Genomic DNA, 17,191 nt, shown 5'->3' with positions numbered 1-17,191 from the left:
GAGCGCAGGCTGAGTAGTTGTGGAGCACTGGCCTAGTTGCTCCGCAGCATGTGGGATCTTCCCGGACCAGGGCTTGATCCCGTGTCGCCTGCATTGGCAGGAGGATTCTTAACCACTGCGCCACCAGGGAAGTCCCCTCAATAAATGATTTAATTTAATCTTACCAACTCTCTTGTAAGGTAGGTGCTACAGTTTTCCCAATTTACTGTTTGTTTTGTTTTGTTTTGTTTATGTTTTTTGGCCGCGTCGCTCGGCTTGCAGGATCTTAGTTCCCCCACCAGGGATTGAACCCAGGCCATGGCAGTGAAAGTGCAGAGTCCTAGCACTGGACCGCCAGGGAACTCCCCAGTTTACTGTTGAGCAAAGTGAGTGACAGGTTGAGAAATGACTTGCCCCAAATCACATAGTTAGTGAGATGTGGAAACAGGACTGCAGTCCAGGCTTCTCCACTGTCTGCTCCGCTGTATGGTCTCACATGTACTTTGTGCTCTATTTCATTTATCCACCCTCTGTTAATGGACATTTGTGTTGTTTCTGCAGTGGCCTTGCATGTTCATGTATCTCCGACTGGGGATACGTTTCTAGAAATGGAATTGCTGGGTTAAAGTGTACATGTTCCCATCTGATAGATGCTGCCAACTTGGACTTCAAAAACATGCCATTTTATAATCACACCAACCGTGAGTGAAGGAGACCATTTTCGCACACTCTTGCCAACAATGAGTATTAACATTTTTTCCTATGTGATGGGCAAAAAGTGGTATCTGTTTTCTGTGCTGAATAACTGCATGATTTTGGATGACTCATTAACGCAGAGAAACAACATACATACTGAGGGTCTGGGGAAGAAGACCAGTTCTGGAATTGTTCATGTGCATTATTATTCCACCATTAGGGAGGGAGGCAAAATACAAAGTCCAACTGTTGCTATCTTGTTCGGGGAAATGTCAGTTTGAGTCATTTAGGGCCAACAGTCTTGACTTAAAGCTTCCTGGTCTTGTGTGAGTTATTTTATTTCCTGTTTGTTGTGAATATTTTTTCCCAGTGGGAGCTTAAATCTGAAGGGTAAATGATAATAACAATAATAAGATCACTTTAAAATGTATATATTGATACACAGTGCTTTTTCAGGTCATCAGAACAACTCTGTGCAGTGGTAGACAGGGCAAGCTCCTCTGTTATCACGCCCCATTTACAGGGGAGGAAGCTGGGCTCTGAGAACAACTCAGTCACAAAGCAAGTTCAAGGTCAGAGCTAGGACTTGGGCCTTGGTCTCCTGGCTTAATAGAGCGACTGCCCCATCTACCCATGATCTGCTGAAGGATGTCCCTTTTAGGTGCTGGGCCAGAGGCTCCTAAGTACTGCACAGGAATGTTTCCCAAGGTAGGTTTCATGGTGACCCACAAAGGAAGAGTTCTGTAGTCATACCAGTGGATGAGTAGGATTAAGGTCACCAGTTGGACTTCTCAGAGCCTTTAATAAGTTAATATGAGAAAGTGTGCTCTAGGTCAAGGTTTCTCAAGGCGGGGGGGGGGCGATCTCCCCTCCCCCCAAGAGACATTTGGCAATGTCTAGAGACATACTTGGTTGTTACGACTGAGGGTGGGTGAGTACTGTTGGCATCTAGTGGGTAGAGGCCAGCGATGCTGCTAAACATCCTACAATGCACAGGACAAAACCCCAAACAAGGAATAATCTGGCTTAAAATGTCAAGAGTGCGGGGGTTGTATATACGTACTGCTCTGGAGTATGAGTGTTAATAATAATCATAGCTAAGCTCACTTTTATTAAGCTGTCAAATGTGTCGGGTTTTATGTACCTCACATGTACTAATGAACTGAGGCATCACCGCAGCCCTGTGAGGTTGGTAGTTGCTCCTCTTATCCCATAATACAGATGGGAACCGTAGAGCCCCCGAGACTGAATAACTTGTCCAATGTCACGCAGCTGGTAAGTGGTAGAGTAGGGATTTGAACCCAGGGACTCTGGCTCCAAAGTCCAGATCCACTCCGTCTACTGCCCCATAAAGAACTAATTCTCTCATTCTCTTTCTTGTCCCTGTTTTTGTGCCATTTACTCATTAGTTCACTCAGATATTTACTGAGTACTTGCTGAGACCTAGGCGTCAGCTTGGTGTTGGGGCTGCAGCATTAAACAAAGCTGCAGAGTCCATGCCTTCACATGGGAGGGTCAGACATTCAATCCATGCCTGCATAGCTGGGTCTTTAATCACCGCTGTGGTTAGTGCCTCAAAGAAATTGAATACAGTGCTTTGGGGGACTTACCAGAGTGGGTGGCTTTGTCTTTTGATGTTCGGTGGGAAATGCCTTTTCCTTCAGAATGGAATTAACTTTCTTAGTTTTGGACATGATGCCTTGTTTGTCACTGCTTGTCTCAGCCAGGACCGCTTGCAGGGGGTGGGCTGGGAGAGCTGTTGGTGGCTGCATGAGTCAGGGTTCTCCAGAGAAACAGAATATAGATATAGGGATGTATAAAGAGATTTATTATAAGGACTTGGCTCACGTGATTGTGGAGGCTGAAAGGTCCACAATCTGCTCTCCTAGAGACCCAGGAAAGCCCACGGTGTATTTCTGGTCCAAGTCCAGAAGCCTGAGAACCAGAGAGCTGATGCTGTACATTTCAGTCTGGGGGCGGAAGACCCATGACCAGCTCAAAGTCAGGCAGAGAGTGAGTGACTTCTCCCTTCCTCCACCTTTTTGTTCCATTCAGGCCCTCAACGGATTGGATGGTGCCCACCCACCGTGGGGAGGGTGATCTGTTTACTCATTCTGGAGATTGAAATGCTCATCTCATCCAGAAACATCCTCCCAGACACACCCAGAAATAATGTTTAAGCAAATATCTGGGCATCCTGTAGTCCAGTCAAGCTGACACATAAACATAAAATTGGCCATCATGTTGGCCTTCTCTACCTACTTACCTGGGCTAAAACTTTCTTGAAAGTTGGCTTTTTAGCCCTACCTGGTCTCCTGGCCCCTTCACCATGGAGCTGGTGACTGTGTTCACCTTCTATTAACAGTCAAGCTCTCTGAGTCTCCGGTTCCCCTCTGGCAGCTGGGGATAAATGACAGTCCTTCGCAGCTGCAAGGCCTGCTCCGAGGAGTCAGTGAAGCCATTCTTGGAAAGGACTTCACACGGGGCCTTGTCTCGGGTGAGCACTCAGGCTGGTTGGCTTCCTTCTGTGATTTCTGAGTTGCCAAGGGTCAGCGCTAGGACATCTGCCCCTCCCTCCTTCCCTTGGGCAGCAGAGAGGATGTGCTTCCCCCCTTCTCTTTGTGCTGGAGACATGGGCACATGCCCCGTGACGCTCAGGCTATGACTGATTCTTTTGCACACACACTTGTCCATGTGTGCCTCTTGTCGCCACGGGAGCTGTCATTTCAGGAAAAATGGCTTTCACGAATGGTACATCTGACCATGTCATCCTCTGTGAGGGTCCCCAAGCATGCCATGCTCTCGTACCCCTCCCTGCCTTTGTTAGCGCTGTGACCGCTGCCTGGAGCCTTCCCTACCTCTTTCTTTTGGTACCTTTGTCCGTTTACTCCTTCTACATGCCCCTGTAGCCTATGGACCTCTCAAGAGCAACCATTTTGCTTTGTGTACCTTTTAAAAATTTTTATTTATTTCTATTTTATTTTTTATTTATTTTTATTTTTTTTACTTTTTACTTTTTTTTTTTTTTTGGCCACGCCATGCAGCACGCGGGATCTTAGTTCCCCGACCAGGGATTGAACCCCTGCCCCCTGCAGTGAAGCGTGGAGTCTTAACCACTGGACTGCCAGGGAAGTCCCCCTCTTTTTTCAAGTAAAAAGTAAAAAAATTTTTTCAAGCTTTATTTAGATATAATTGACGTATAACATTGTGTAAGCTTAAGGTGATGATTTGATACATGGATATATTATGGAACGATTACCACGATAAGGCTACTTAACACACCCATTAACTCACATAATTAACACTTTTTGTGTATGTGTCATGAGAACATTTAAGATTTACTTGCTTAGCAACTTCCAACTATGTAATACAGTACTGTTAAATATAGTCATTATGCTCTACATTAGGTCTTCAGAATGTATTCATCTTAAAATTGGAAGTTGGTACCTTTGGCCAACATCTCCCCATTTCCCCAGCCCCTAGCCACCACCATTCTACTCTCTGTTTCTATGAGTTTGGCTTTTTTAGATTCCACATGTAAGTGAGATCATATAGTATTTGTCTTTCTCTGTTTGACTTATTTCATTTAGCATAATGCCCTCAGGGTCCATCCATGTTATCACAAGAGGCAGAATTTCCTTCTTTCTTGTGGCCTAGTAATATTCCATTGTATATATACCATATTTTTTATCCATTCATCCTTCCATGGACACTTGGGTTGTTTCCATGTCTTGCCTATTGTGAATAATGCTGCAGTGAACATGAGGGTGCAGATAGCTCTTCAAGATCCTGGTTTCATTTATTTTGGATATATACCCAGAAGTGGAATTGCTGGATCATATAGTATTAGTATTTTTGATTTTCTGAGGAACCTCCATACTGTTTTCCATAGTGGCTGTACCAATATACATTTCCACTAACAGTGCACAAGGGTTCCCTTTTCTCCACATCCTTGCCAACATTTGTTATCTCTTGTCTTTTTAATAATAGCCATTCTAATAGGTATGAGATATATCTCATTGTGGTTTTTTTTTTTAAAGTTGCTTTCTTAATTATTATTTATTTATTTATTTATTTTTGGCTGTGTTGGGTCTTCGTTTCTGTGCGAGGGCTTTCTCCAGTTGCGGCAAGCGGGGGCCACTCTTCATTGTGGTGCGCGGGCCTCTCACTATCGTGGCCTCTCTTGTTGCGGAGCACAGGCTCCAGACGCGCAGGCTCAGTAGTTGTGGCTCACGGGCTTAGTTGCTCCGCGGCATGTGGGATCTTCCCAGACCAGGGCTCGAACCCGTGTCCCCTGCATCGGCAGGCAGATTCTCAACCACTGCGCCACCAGGGAAGCCCTCATTGTGGTTTTGATGTGCATTTCTCAGATTAGTGATGTTGAGCAACTTTCATGTACCTGTTGGCCATTTATTCAGTTCCTCTGCCTATTTTTAAACTGGATTATTTAGGTTTTTTGCTATTGAGTTATATGAGTTTTTAATATATTTTGGATATCGATCCTTATCAGATATACGGTTTGCAAATATTTTCTCCCCTTTTGTAGGTTGCCTTTTCATTTTGTTGATTTTTTCTTCTGCTGTGTAGAAGCTTTGTAGTTTGATGTAGTTCCACTTGTTGATTTTTGCTTTTGTTGCTTGTACTTTTGGTGTCATATCCCAAAAAGTCGTTGCCAAGACCAGTGTTAAGGTCTTGTGTTTTCTTCAAGGAGTTTTATGGTTTCAGGTCTCACATTTAAGTCTTTAATCCATTTTGAGTGATTTTTGTGAATGGTGTAAGGTAGGGGTCCAATTTTATTCTTTTGCATGTGAATATCCAGTTTTCCCAACACTATTTATTGAGGAGACTCTCCTTTCTCAATTGTATGTTCTTTGCTCCTTTGTCATAAATTAATTGTCCATATATATGTGGGTTTATTTCTGGGCTCTCAGTTCTGGTCCATTGATCTGTGTGTTTTTCTGTCAATACCATGCTGTTTTGTTTTTTTTTTTTCATGCTGTTTTGATTACTGTAGCTTTGTAGTATAATTTTAAATCAGGGAATGTGATACCTCCAGCTTTGCTCTTTTTTCTCAAGATTGCTTTAGCTATTTGGGGTCTTTTGTGGTTCCATATAAATTTTAGGATTTTTTTCTATTTCTGTGAAAAATTTTGTTGGGATTTTGATAGGGGTTGCATTGAATCTGTCGATTCCAATTTTATGTTTTTGATGTCACAATTTATATCTTTTATATTGTGTATCCATTAACAAATTATTATAGCAATAGTTATATATAATATTTTTGTCCTTTAACATTTATACTAGAGTTAAGTGATTAACACTCCACCACCACAGTATTAGAGTATCTGATTTTGACTATGTACCAGTGTGTTCTATATTTTCATGTGTTTCCATGTTACTAATTAGCATGTTTCATTTCAGCCTGAAGAGTTTCTTTCTGCATTTCTTGTAAGGCAGGTCTAGCAGTGATGAACTCCCTCAGCTTTTGTTTGCCTGGAAAAGTCTTTCCATTTCTGAAGGACAGCTTGGCTGGGTAAAGTATTCTTGGCTGGCAATTTTTTTTCTTTGAGCACATTGCATATGTCATCCCATTCTCTTCTTGCCGGCAAGGTTTCTGCTGAGAAGTCTGCTGATAGCTGTTAGGTGGTTTCCTCGTATGTGAGGAATTTTTTTCTTTTGCTGCTTTAAAAATTCTCTCTTTGTCTTTGATTTTAGACAGTTTCATTGTAATGTGTCTTGGAGAAGATCTTTTAGGGTTGAAATTGTTTGGGGATCTGTGAGCTTCTTGAACTTGGATTTCCAAATCCCTCCCCATATTTGGGAAGTTCTAAGCCATTATTTCTTTAAATAAGCTTTCTGCCCCTTTGTCCCTCTCTTCTTCTGAGACTCCAATAATGCATAGATTGTTTCTTTGAATGATATCCTACAGGCTTTACATACATAGGCTTACTTCGTTCTTTTTCATTGTTTATTCTATGTCCTCTTCTGAATGGGTAATTTCAAATGACTTGTCTTCTACACAGGTTCTTTCTTCTGCTTGGTCACGTCTGATGTTGATGCTTTCTATTGCATAGTTCATTTCATTCATTGTATTTTTCTGTGCCACAGTTTCTGTGTGTGTGTGTGTGTTTAAGACTTCCATCTCTCTGTTAAACTCCTCATTTTGTTTGTGTATAGGTTTCCTGATTTTGTTGAATTGTCTTTCTGTCTTTTCTTATAGCTCACTGAGCTTCCTTAAAACAACAATTTTGAATTCTTTATTGGGCAAATCATAGATTTCCGTTTCTTTGGGGTCAGTTACTGTGGAAAACTACTGTATTCTTTTGGTGGTATCTTATTTCCTTGATTTTTCATGTTCCTCAAAGTCTTATGTCGCTGTCTTTGCATTTGAAGAAGGCGTAACCTCCTCCAGTCTTTACTCTTCAATGTGTCCTATATAATTGGATTTTTGCACCAATGGTGTACTGGAACTTCTCTGCTGGACTCCTGGACTTCCACAAAGACACTCTTGTCCATGGGTGATTGTGAAAATTGGTGTTCTTTGGGAGGGGGAAGGTGGTAGAAAACTCTTATTCTGCCATTTTGATGATGTTACTCTCTCACTTTAGGGTTCATTACTGCTAATTCAGGAAATGAATACATTTTTCAGTTGTAGATAATGGTATATTTTTGGGGTGCAGTGGAATTTTGGAAATGAGCAGTTGTTAAAGAATTAAGTCTGTGGTCTAATAGGAGTCTTCAGGCTAGGTAAAACCATTTCTAATTTAAAAGATGGACTGTAAATGCATTTCTGGCATGACTTTTTCTGGCAGTGGCTTCTCTTGTTGCGGAGCACAGGCTCTAGGCACACAGGCTTCAGTAGCTGTGGCACACGGGCTCAGCAGTCATGGCAAAAGAATAGTTCCCAACAAGGTCCAGGCCCGCTCTGAGCAATGAATGGCACCATAGTTGGATCATGAGAATGGTCTCCAGTGTGACTTGGAGATGGTCAATGTGTTCTATTTGTTTAAAAAAGAAAAAGTCCCGTAACCTTGTAGGCTGGTGACCAGTTGGCTTCTTGCTAGTTGAAATGAAAACTCTTTTGATACTGAAGGAAAAATGACCATCTTTACTTATTTATTCATTCTTCAACTATTTCCTGAGGGCCTACTGTGTGCTGGCTCCATGGATTCCACAGAGAGGGAGCAGACCTGGAGCTTCCTTATGTCTTTCTGTTCTAGAATTTCACATAAATGGAATCACACCATATATACTCTGCTGGCTTTTTTTTACTTGGCCTGGTGTTTTTGCGGTTATCCATGGTGTTGCATGTAACTCATTCCTTTTTAGGCTCTGTGGTATCCCTTTGTATGGCTGTATCACAGTCCGCTTACCCATCAACTTGTTTTTTTATTTTTTAGTCTTTTAACAACTTTTATTTGTGACATACAGCAGCATTAATCATCTTTATCATGTTGTACATTACATCCCTAGTACTTACTTATCATTTTTAATTAATTAATTAATTAATTAATTAATTAATTTTGGCTGTGCCGGGTCTTAGTTGTGGCACACAGGATCTTCGTTGTGGCATGCGGGATCTTTAGTTGTGGCATGCAGGCTTCTCAGTTGCGGCATGTGGACTTCTTAGTTGTGGCATGCATGCAGTATCTACTTCCCCAAACAGGGATTGAACCGGGGCCCCCTGCATTGGTAGTATGGAGTCTTACTCACTGGACCACCAGGGAAGTCTCCCCATCAACTTGTTGATGGACGTTTGGGTTGTTTCTGGTTTGGGGATTATGAATAAGTCTTCGGTGATCATTCACGGGCAAGTCTTTTTGTGCCCATTGTGCTCATTTCTCTTGGGTATGTACCTGGGAGTGGAGTTGCTGGTCAGAGAGTAGGTGTGTGTTTAACTTTACTGGAAACTTCTAAACAGTTCTCCAAGGTGGCTGTGCCACTTGGCTCCCACCAGCAGTTCCTGAGGGTTCCTGAGTTCCTGCTCCTCTGTGTTTCTGTGGGAGCTGTCCTCACAGTGTCCCTTGCCCTTCCCCTGTTGGACCCCGACATTCAAGTTTTCCTTTCTCTCTCTCCAGGTGCTCAGGACAGAGCCAAGGGAAATGCCGACTTGGTGAGTCTTCATGTGATTTGGGGCCAGTTGTGTTGGCTTTGGGTTCTTCTGCTCTCCACTTCCCAGATCCTTCCTGCAGCCGTGTCAGGAGCCCAGGGAACTCAGCCCAGCTGGAGAGAGGGTCCCAGTCCCAGGCCCCCTACAGCACCCTGGCCCTGGTACAGCTCTTCCTGCAGCGGATTGTCTAGCCCTGCTTTTTCCTCGTCTGTGAAGTTTAGATCTAACGAGGGGTGGGCATCAGAATCGGCTGCAGCAGCCACCCCAGACCAAGTCGCTCTCTGTCTTAGTCACAGCATTTATCGTGTGACTCCTGTGTGTCAGCCCTGGGCTTCGTGCTAGGACACCTGGGAACAGACCACTCGAGTTTCTAGCCCTCGTGGAGCCATCAGCCTAGCAGAGGCTAGTCACACAAAGAAATACATAAGTATAAATACTGTTAAGTACCGTAAACGAAAAGAACAGGCTGCTGTGAGAGAGAATTACTAGGGAAACGTTGAGCCTCTGGAGGAAGTGGCCTCAGACTCCCCGAGGGGGGCCCGGGCGAGAGTCTGCTGGTAGAGCTGACCACACGGTTCTCAGGTGCTCCCCTGGACTGGGCGACCTCCAGGTCCTTTTGGGATGAATGTCTAGGGGAGTTGGATTTCTAAGCTAGCAGCTCCCATCCCTGAATACTGCGATGGGAGCTAATCTTTGGTCCCAAGTTTAGCTGTTCGTCTGTCACACAGCTAGTGCGCACCCTAGTCTGCTTCTCAGTCTGGAATGCTGGGTGTAGATCCCAGACCCCTCCTTCGGAGGGAGGCAGACTGCATGCTCTGTCCCATCTCTCCAGACTGTCTACCCCATGAGTGAAACCCAGGGGGTCGCCTTCTCTCCCGAGGAGTGCACCGAGACCCCGGTTTACATTGGTCCCTGTGCTTGGGCAGGCATACGTCCTGAACGCAGACCCCTGTGGACACTGCCTCATTATCAACAATGTGAACTTCTGCCACGAGTCGGGGCTCAACACCCGCACGGGCTCCAATATTGACTGTGAGAGGATGCAGCAACGCTTCCACTTGCTGCATTTCATGGTGGAGGTGAAGTGTAACCTGACTGCCAAGGTATGGTCCCTGTGCACAGAGAGAGATTGGGGGCGGGCGGGGTAGTGTCCTGCGAGGGACCCTGGAAACATATGACTCCCCAAGACGAGCCCTTCGGGCTGTAGGACCATGAGAGGCAGTATGGTTCGGTGGTTACCAGTGCAAGCTTCAGACTCAGAGACCCGGGTTGAGGACTGGCTCTCCCACTACCTGTGTGACTCCCAAGCCTTAGCTTCTTTGTCTAGACAGCGAGAACCATACTCACCTCCTAGGGTCATTGTAGGAGTAAATAAAGAGTGCCTAGCCCAGCATCTCTTCCCCAAGGATGGTGGCTATTGTGATGGCTGTGACTGTCATTACTTCACTATTGGCCCTGGGAGCCGGGGGCAGGCCCAGGACAAGGACCCGATCCGTCAGCGGTCTGGCTCACCTTCGGCCCTCTCTTGTAGCAAATGGTCCAGGCTCTGGGGGAGCTGGCGCGGCGGGACCACGGTGCTCTGGACTGCTGCGTGGTGGTCATCCTCTCTCACGGCTGTCAGGTAGGCGGCCTCACCTCCTTGGGCAGGTGCCTGGGAAGGCTGCCCTGAGAGGCTGTGCCGAGCCCCGTCCTTTCCTGTGTCCAAGACACCCTGGCCCTGTGGGAGGAGCCGCGGGACCCTGTCCACCTCCCGTTGTTTTCTCGGGAGCCATTTGCCCCCTGAGGAGTTGATGCTCCTCCTGGGTGGCACGGTGTCCCTGGGAGAAGCTGTCTGGGAGAGGCAGGAAAAGACAAGCTGGATTTTGTGCAGAGCCGGGCTCAGCTCATAAGAGCCCCCAGTTCCTGCCTCGGTCCTGCTTGGTGTTTTTCCAGGCCGTTTGCTGCTGGCTGGGAGTTGGGACACTGGGACCCACTCTGGGCTTGGCCACTAATGTGCTGGGTCATTGTGGCCACGCCCCTCCCCCCTTCCTGGGCCTCAGTTTCCCCATCTTTTGAGTTGAGGGGTTGGACAGAACAGAGGTAACAACCCCTGTGGGTTGCACAGTGTTTTCAAAACTGGCAACTTTAGCACAAAAAATCAGGATTTCCGGCTTCTCTTGAAAAGCCACAAAGGTCTGACCTTATCAGGCCAGCATCCTCATGGAGCAAAACTCTGGCCTTTGGCAGGGCGGGGGCTGCCCATTTGGTTCTTTCATTCACAGTGTGGCCCCTAGACCGGCATCCTGGGCATCACCTGGCAGCTCTTGAGAATGCAGACTCTCATTCAGAGCCTGCACCTTAACGAGATCCCCGTGCACATAAAGTTTGAGAAGAATTCGTGTAGAATAGTAGTTCTCAACGTTTCGCTGCAAGAGAGGTGCCTGAAGGACCAGATTGCTCGTCCCACTACAAGGGATTCTGATTTAGGAAGTCTGGGTGGGGCCCAGGAATTTGTGTGTCTTACAAGTTCCCAGGTGATGTTGATGTTGCTGCTTCAGGGACCACACTCTGAGAGCAGCCGATCTGGAGGTAGCTGCCCAGTGTCCTCGAGTTAGGCTATCTGGTGCTTATAGGCATGTGAGTTTCAGACCCCTGGAGTAGAGGTGGACCAGGGGCTGCCCGGAACCAACCTGCTGTAACTCAGCCTTGTGCCCCTGGGTGGGACCTTCTAAATGCTTGGCCCCCACAAAGCCTCTGAACAGGCTGTTGGATTCCTACCCTGACTTCTTGGGTTTGTCACCAGGATTCATGGTTTTCTAGGCCAGCCACCTCCAGTTCCCGGGCGCTGTTTATGGCGTGGATGGATATCCCGTGTCTGTCGAGAAAATTGTGAACATCTTCAACGGAACCGGCTGCCCCAGCTTGGGAGGGAAGCCCAAGCTCTTCTTCATCCAGGCCTGTGGCGGAGGTAGGCCGGTCCTCAGCCTCCCTGCCCCTGTGAGTCTAGTGGGGAAGCAGCCGCCGCCTACTCCCTTCTCCGTCGCTCCTCTCGATGTCCCGGGGGTTGATCCAGGCAGCCGGGGGCGTCCCAAACATGGTCACTGCTGTCCGAATGTGGCATCTCCGTCTAGCTGGAGTAGCTTCAGCTCTGTCCAGCCTTTAGAGGTTTGCGTCTTCCGTCTCCCAGTGCCATAGCATCAGGGGATCATTCAGCTGTGGCCTCTTCAACCCCAGAGACTTGGCAAAAACAAACAACGCAGAGGAGAGAGAAAACCTCTTTCATTTTCCTTATCATCATTCCCCTGACCTCCATCAACCAGACTCCCTTCCCCCTTTCGCAGAGAAAGGGAGGCCATTGCTGAATTAACTACTGGAACTCCCAAAGGCTTAGGTCCTGGGGATTCAGTAATTTTTAAGGATTATTTAGATTGTTTGTAGTTTTGCTATATGTCCTGATTTTAAACCTGAGCCCTACTTCAACGTTACCTGGTTTTCTTATAAAATAAAAAAAGAGGGAAGAGAGAACACCATTATGTGTCCTGGATTATGGGACATGATGGCATCTCCAGGGGCAGGGATGTCTGAAAGGCATATCACTTCCTTGTCCCTTGGCCTGATCTGCCAGAGAAGCGGGCATTGTTATACCGTAGAGCTGTCGGCTTGCATGCCAAGTGTGCACGCCAGTGCCCTGTAACGTGGGCACCTGAGGCATATTCTTCTGCACACGGTGATTTGTCCCATACTATTCCACATTGGCGGGGGAGTCATGGGAGAGATTGTCTAGGAGGGCAGGCTCTGGTCGTATGATTCATCCAGTAAGTTTATTGACCGCCTGCTGTATACACCAGGCTGTAAAGATGCAGAGGTGGGGTCTCTGTCCCCCGGAACTTATAATTTGACTGGAACTGTGTTAAGTCACTATCATGACCCAGGCCTATAACTTGGCCATGAGTGATGGAGAACACTGGGTTAAATCCTGGGTTAGCTGCTCCCTGCACAGCCACGGGCCAGTTAATCTCTAGAAGTCTTGGCAAATAGGGGTAGTAACAGAGCCTAGCTCTTACTGTTACTATCTCTCACATACTAAGCAGTGTGGCTCTTTTTTAAAAAAAATTAATTTATTATTTATTTATTTGTTTATTTATTTTTGGCTGCGTTGGGTCTTTGTTGCTGTGCATGGGGTTTCTCTAGTTGCGGCGAGAGGGGGCTACTCTTCGTTGCGGTGCACAGGCTTCTCATTGCTGTGGCTTCTCTTGTTGCAGAGCACGGGCTCTAGGCACGTGGGCTTCAGTAGTTGTGGCGCGCGGGCTCAGTAGCTGTGGCTCACAGGCTCTAGAGCGCAGGCTCAGTAGTTGGGGTGCACGGGCTTTAGTTGCTCCGCGGCATGTGGGATCTTCCTGGACCAGGGCACGAACCTGTGTCCCCTGCATGGGCAGGCGGATTCTTAACCACTGCGCCACCAGGGAAGTCCCTAGTGTGTCTCTTAACACACTTAACACATTGCCTCGTTCATTTTCCTAACTGGAAACCTGGCCTCCCTCCTCCTGCTGACCCCAGAGGACTCAGTGTCACATAAGAGCCCCACCCCTGTCACCAGTGCAGTTATCTCAGAGTGATGATGACAGGTGGATGGAGAGGCTGCTGTTCTTGGGTTGAAATCCTTTGTAACTTGTCTTTCTTCTTATGATCCAGAATGTGTGGTCAAGTGATGTTCTTACTCAGAAGTGCGTGGTCCCTCTTTCTCCTGTGAATCAAAGGAAAAACAGACTGAAGGGTGAGCTGGGATGCCAGCTTTCTGGGGAAGATAGTTAGCCGGTCTTCTGGGCCAGGGCCCACCCCACTGTCCATTCTCAGCAGCGAAGGAGGATCTTTGTGGTTTTACTCTTTGGACTCCTTAGCGGGGCTGCTGGGCCCTTGATCTGGCCCCAAACTCTTCGCCTCCCCCGACTGGCATGCTGTGCCCACCCCAGCGCTGCTCAGCCTTCCCAGGACACCAGGGTCTGGCTTACTCCTCAGGCTTTCTATGTGCCATTCCTCTGCCTTGTCTCCTGGCCAACTCTTAATCATCCATCCTTCTGGTTACAGCTTATTGTCACCGCTTCCAGGAAGCCTTCCCTGAACACCTCGTTCCTTGCACAAAGTCAGGGTTCGCGCCGGCTGTTGTGCTCCTGCAGCCCCCGTTCTTCCCTTGTCTTAGCACTTTCACCTTGCATTCAGATGGCCTCGTCCCCTGGTCAGCTCTCTGAGGGCAGAGCCAATCCCATCTGCCCTGCAGCTGGGTCCCCAGCCTGGCACAAAGCCCACAGTATGCTTCCATCTTATGTGCATTCTAATTGTTTGAATTTGAAATAGAACCATATAAAAATATGGTTTGAAGTAATGTGGACTCCTGCCATTAAAAACAAAACCAAACAATTCACTGACAACAGCAGGATTCCAAAGCTGGAACGCAGTGGTTAAGGTGCCACTTTTGGAGTGGCGGTCTCTGCTTAGCTCCCTGCTGCGGGATCTTGTGTTTAACGCTGTTGCCACATGGTGGCGCCACCATCAGCTGAGGACAGAAATACCCAAATGTCAGTGTCTGGTGGGGTGTCGTGTTGTTTACAGGTCTCTGAATGTCTGCCCTGGATTTTGGTGACTCTTGTGTTGCTATTTTAAGATTCACTGTTGTTACAATTTAAAAATCTTCTAGATGTCATCCGCCCCTTTGTTAAGAGGTAGTGCGGGCACCAAGGTGGAAGAACGTGCTTCAAAGTCAGTAACTTTGGTGTGAAACTTCAGTGTTAGCATGATGAACTCAGCCAGAGCTGAGTGGCCTAAATTTTGGGGTGACCCCTCCAGAACTTTCGAGATCATGCTGAGAAGCTGGAAAGGAAGAATGATGTACGACAGTGGTTGTGGCTTTTATGTGCTGAGGGAATGGCTCGTCTTCCCACTGTGTATTTATTCTTATGGGATGTTATTCTTCCTTGCAGGGAGTTTTGAATCAATGAGCCTCCTTAAGAAGAAAGCAGTGGCTTAAATGCATAACCCATAGGCGAGGCCTTCCCAGCAGATTTGTAGGAGGATGACACGTGGATGGAGACACAGCTAGCATCCCCTGTCTGACCCCTTCTTCCTCTGACCCCCATCCTCCCCTCTCAGATCCCATCGTCCCATTTTCACAGGCAGCCCCTCTGGTCCCCCCCCCCCCCCCCCCGCCCGTCTCCTTAGGCCCTTCCTACGGCATCCCCCACTGAAGCGCTCCCTCCCCCGCCGCACCCTGCTTCCCCGGGCAGACCCAGCGGCAGCCCCAGGTTCCCATCTCAGGTCCCCTCCGCTGTCCGACTTCACCTAGGGCAGATTCCAGAATCTCGACCAAGCAAACAACCGGAAGCAGTGACCTGAGACAGCTATGCCATAGTCCAGCTTTCACAGATCTAAGAGGCCCCCTTGGCAGGCTTGGGAAGCAGCAGGGTAGTTGAGAGGCACAGAGCCCTGGTCCCCTGCGCATTAGGTGTGAGACCACAGACAAATTACCGAGTTTTCTGAGCTTTAGTTGTATGGGGTGAGAGGTCAATAGATTTTTTTTTTTTTTTAAGGTTTTACTTATTTATTTATTTTTTGGCCACACTGCGCGGCACATGGGATCTTAGTTCCCCGACCAGGGATCAAACCCGTGCCCCCCTGCAGTGGAAGCACAGAGTCTTAACCGCTGGACCACCAGGGAAGTCCGGTCAGTAGATGTTGGGGTTATTATTATGGGGTTGCCAGAACCGTCTTTGTCCTGTCTCTGTCCCCTGTGGATGGGCCCCCAGCTTCCCTGGGTGAACTGTGACCTCCCTCCCTCCTTGCTATTACCCACCGTGGATCTAGCCACACAAACCCTCCAGCTCTCCTGCCCAGAGACCTGCCCGACAGGTGCTGCTTCTCCCACCAGAATTGCTCTCCCTTCTCCTATGGGAGCCTGGCTCACAACCGCCTGCTCCAGAAACCCTCCCCTGCGGAGCCCCGGGCCCCCCAGCCCTCTGCCTGTCTTTGCTGAAGCTCTTTTCAGCTGCTTCCTTTCTGAAGTAACACTTTGTACTCTGCAGTGAGCTCTGCTTTGGAGGAACTCATCCCAGGACATGTCCTGCAGCGTCACCACCCCAGTGGCTCTGTGGTTGAGCTGTGTGTGGCCCGAGTCCTGCCCTGAGTCCTAACCCTCTGTTTTCCAGGCCTGCCGTTGCTCTGGGGGAGTTTGGGTTTTAAAACAGAAAAGACAGAAAATATGGCAACTTTAAAAATAGAAACATCCAGAATCCTACGAGCCCGACATGGCAGTCTCATTTTGCCTCTTACCTTTGGATCTTGGCCGAGGGGCACAGTCTGCATTTCTCATTGAACCTTATCCCTGAAGCATCACCCCATGTCTCCACAGTCTCCATTGTCACTGTTCAAATGGCTTATAATCTTGCATTGTAGTGATACGCACTCACTTACTAAACCATTCCCTAGTGTTGGCCATTTTGGTGGTATCCAATTTTTGGCTCACATGACCACCAATGTCTTTGTACTGAGGGCTTTTGGCTTCACTTGAATTATTTCCTTAGGAAATTACTGAGTCAGGGGTGTAAACATCTCCATGGATCCCATTACCTATGACTTGATGCCTTCTTTGGTTTCCATAAAAGGGTTTTTGAGGTAACTTAAGGAAGTACAAGTGATGTAGTAGAACAAAATACAGAGAAAAAAAAAATAAGGAGGAAATAGAAATGCAAGGAAAGAAGAGTAAGTTTGGCATCTAGAAGTGCATCTTGTGAGGTTCTGCGTGCTTGCTAGAGGTGGCCCGAAAATTGGCTTTGTGCTTTCCAGCCGCCGAGGCACGATAGGGTGAGGTAGAATCGCTCATAAGATCCACCTTATTTGGTATTCATAAGACAGAATTGCCAAGAATGGCAATTTTTCTCCCCTCGGTTGTCTTAATAGGGGACACTGTAAGGTAGTGGACAGTTGCCTCAACTGTATACCTACCAAAAAAATAAAAGAGATCAATTTTATATCTTTTTTTTTTTTTAATTTTATCTATTTGGCCGCTCTGCACAGCATGCAGGATCTTAGTTCCCCAGCCAGGGATCGAACCTGTGTTCCCTGCATTGGGAGCACAGAGTCTTAACCACTGGACGGCCAGGGAAGTCCTTTTTTTTTGTTTTTTGTTTTTTTTTTAAAAATCCAAGTCTCAATGTAAACTGAGGGCAGAGTTTTTTCAGTTTGGGTGTTTAGCTCCCCAGACAGGATCCCATCTTCTTTTTCTTTTTTTTTTTGGCTGCGCTGCTTGGCTTGCAAGATCTTAGTTCCCCAACCAGGGATTGAACCCGGGCCCTCGCCAGTGGAAGTGCGGAGTCCTAACCACTGGTCCAACAGGGAATTCCCCCATCTTCTTCTTATTTTCTGTCTTCCTCAGTGCCT

The 17,191-nt window shown here is 47.3% G+C and overlaps 1 protein-coding gene across 2 annotated transcripts in view; it reads left to right on the top strand.

The window, feature by feature from the left end:
• Positions 1–17,191, top strand: part of CASP9 (caspase 9) — a 29,959-nt gene that overhangs the window by 5,518 nt on the left and 7,250 nt on the right. Inside the window, exons 3-6 of one of the 2 annotated variants that reach the window (XM_007175158.3) lie at positions 8,754–8,788; positions 9,712–9,888; positions 10,317–10,406; positions 11,585–11,732. The exons of the other annotated variant lie outside the window; for it this stretch is intronic. Of the exons in view, the coding sequence (XP_007175220.3) occupies positions 8,754–8,788; positions 9,712–9,888; positions 10,317–10,406; positions 11,585–11,732 (450 nt within the window). The remainder of the gene's footprint in view (positions 1–8,753; positions 8,789–9,711; positions 9,889–10,316; positions 10,407–11,584; positions 11,733–17,191) is intronic. 2 annotated transcript variants of the gene reach the window in all.

This window comes from Balaenoptera acutorostrata, chromosome 1, assembly GCF_949987535.1.
Source record: "Balaenoptera acutorostrata chromosome 1, mBalAcu1.1, whole genome shotgun sequence".
Classification (NCBI taxonomy): Eukaryota; Metazoa; Chordata; class Mammalia; order Artiodactyla; family Balaenopteridae; genus Balaenoptera; species Balaenoptera acutorostrata.
Note: the sequence above shows the minus strand (reverse complement) of the source record. Positions and strands in the feature narration are given on the sequence as shown.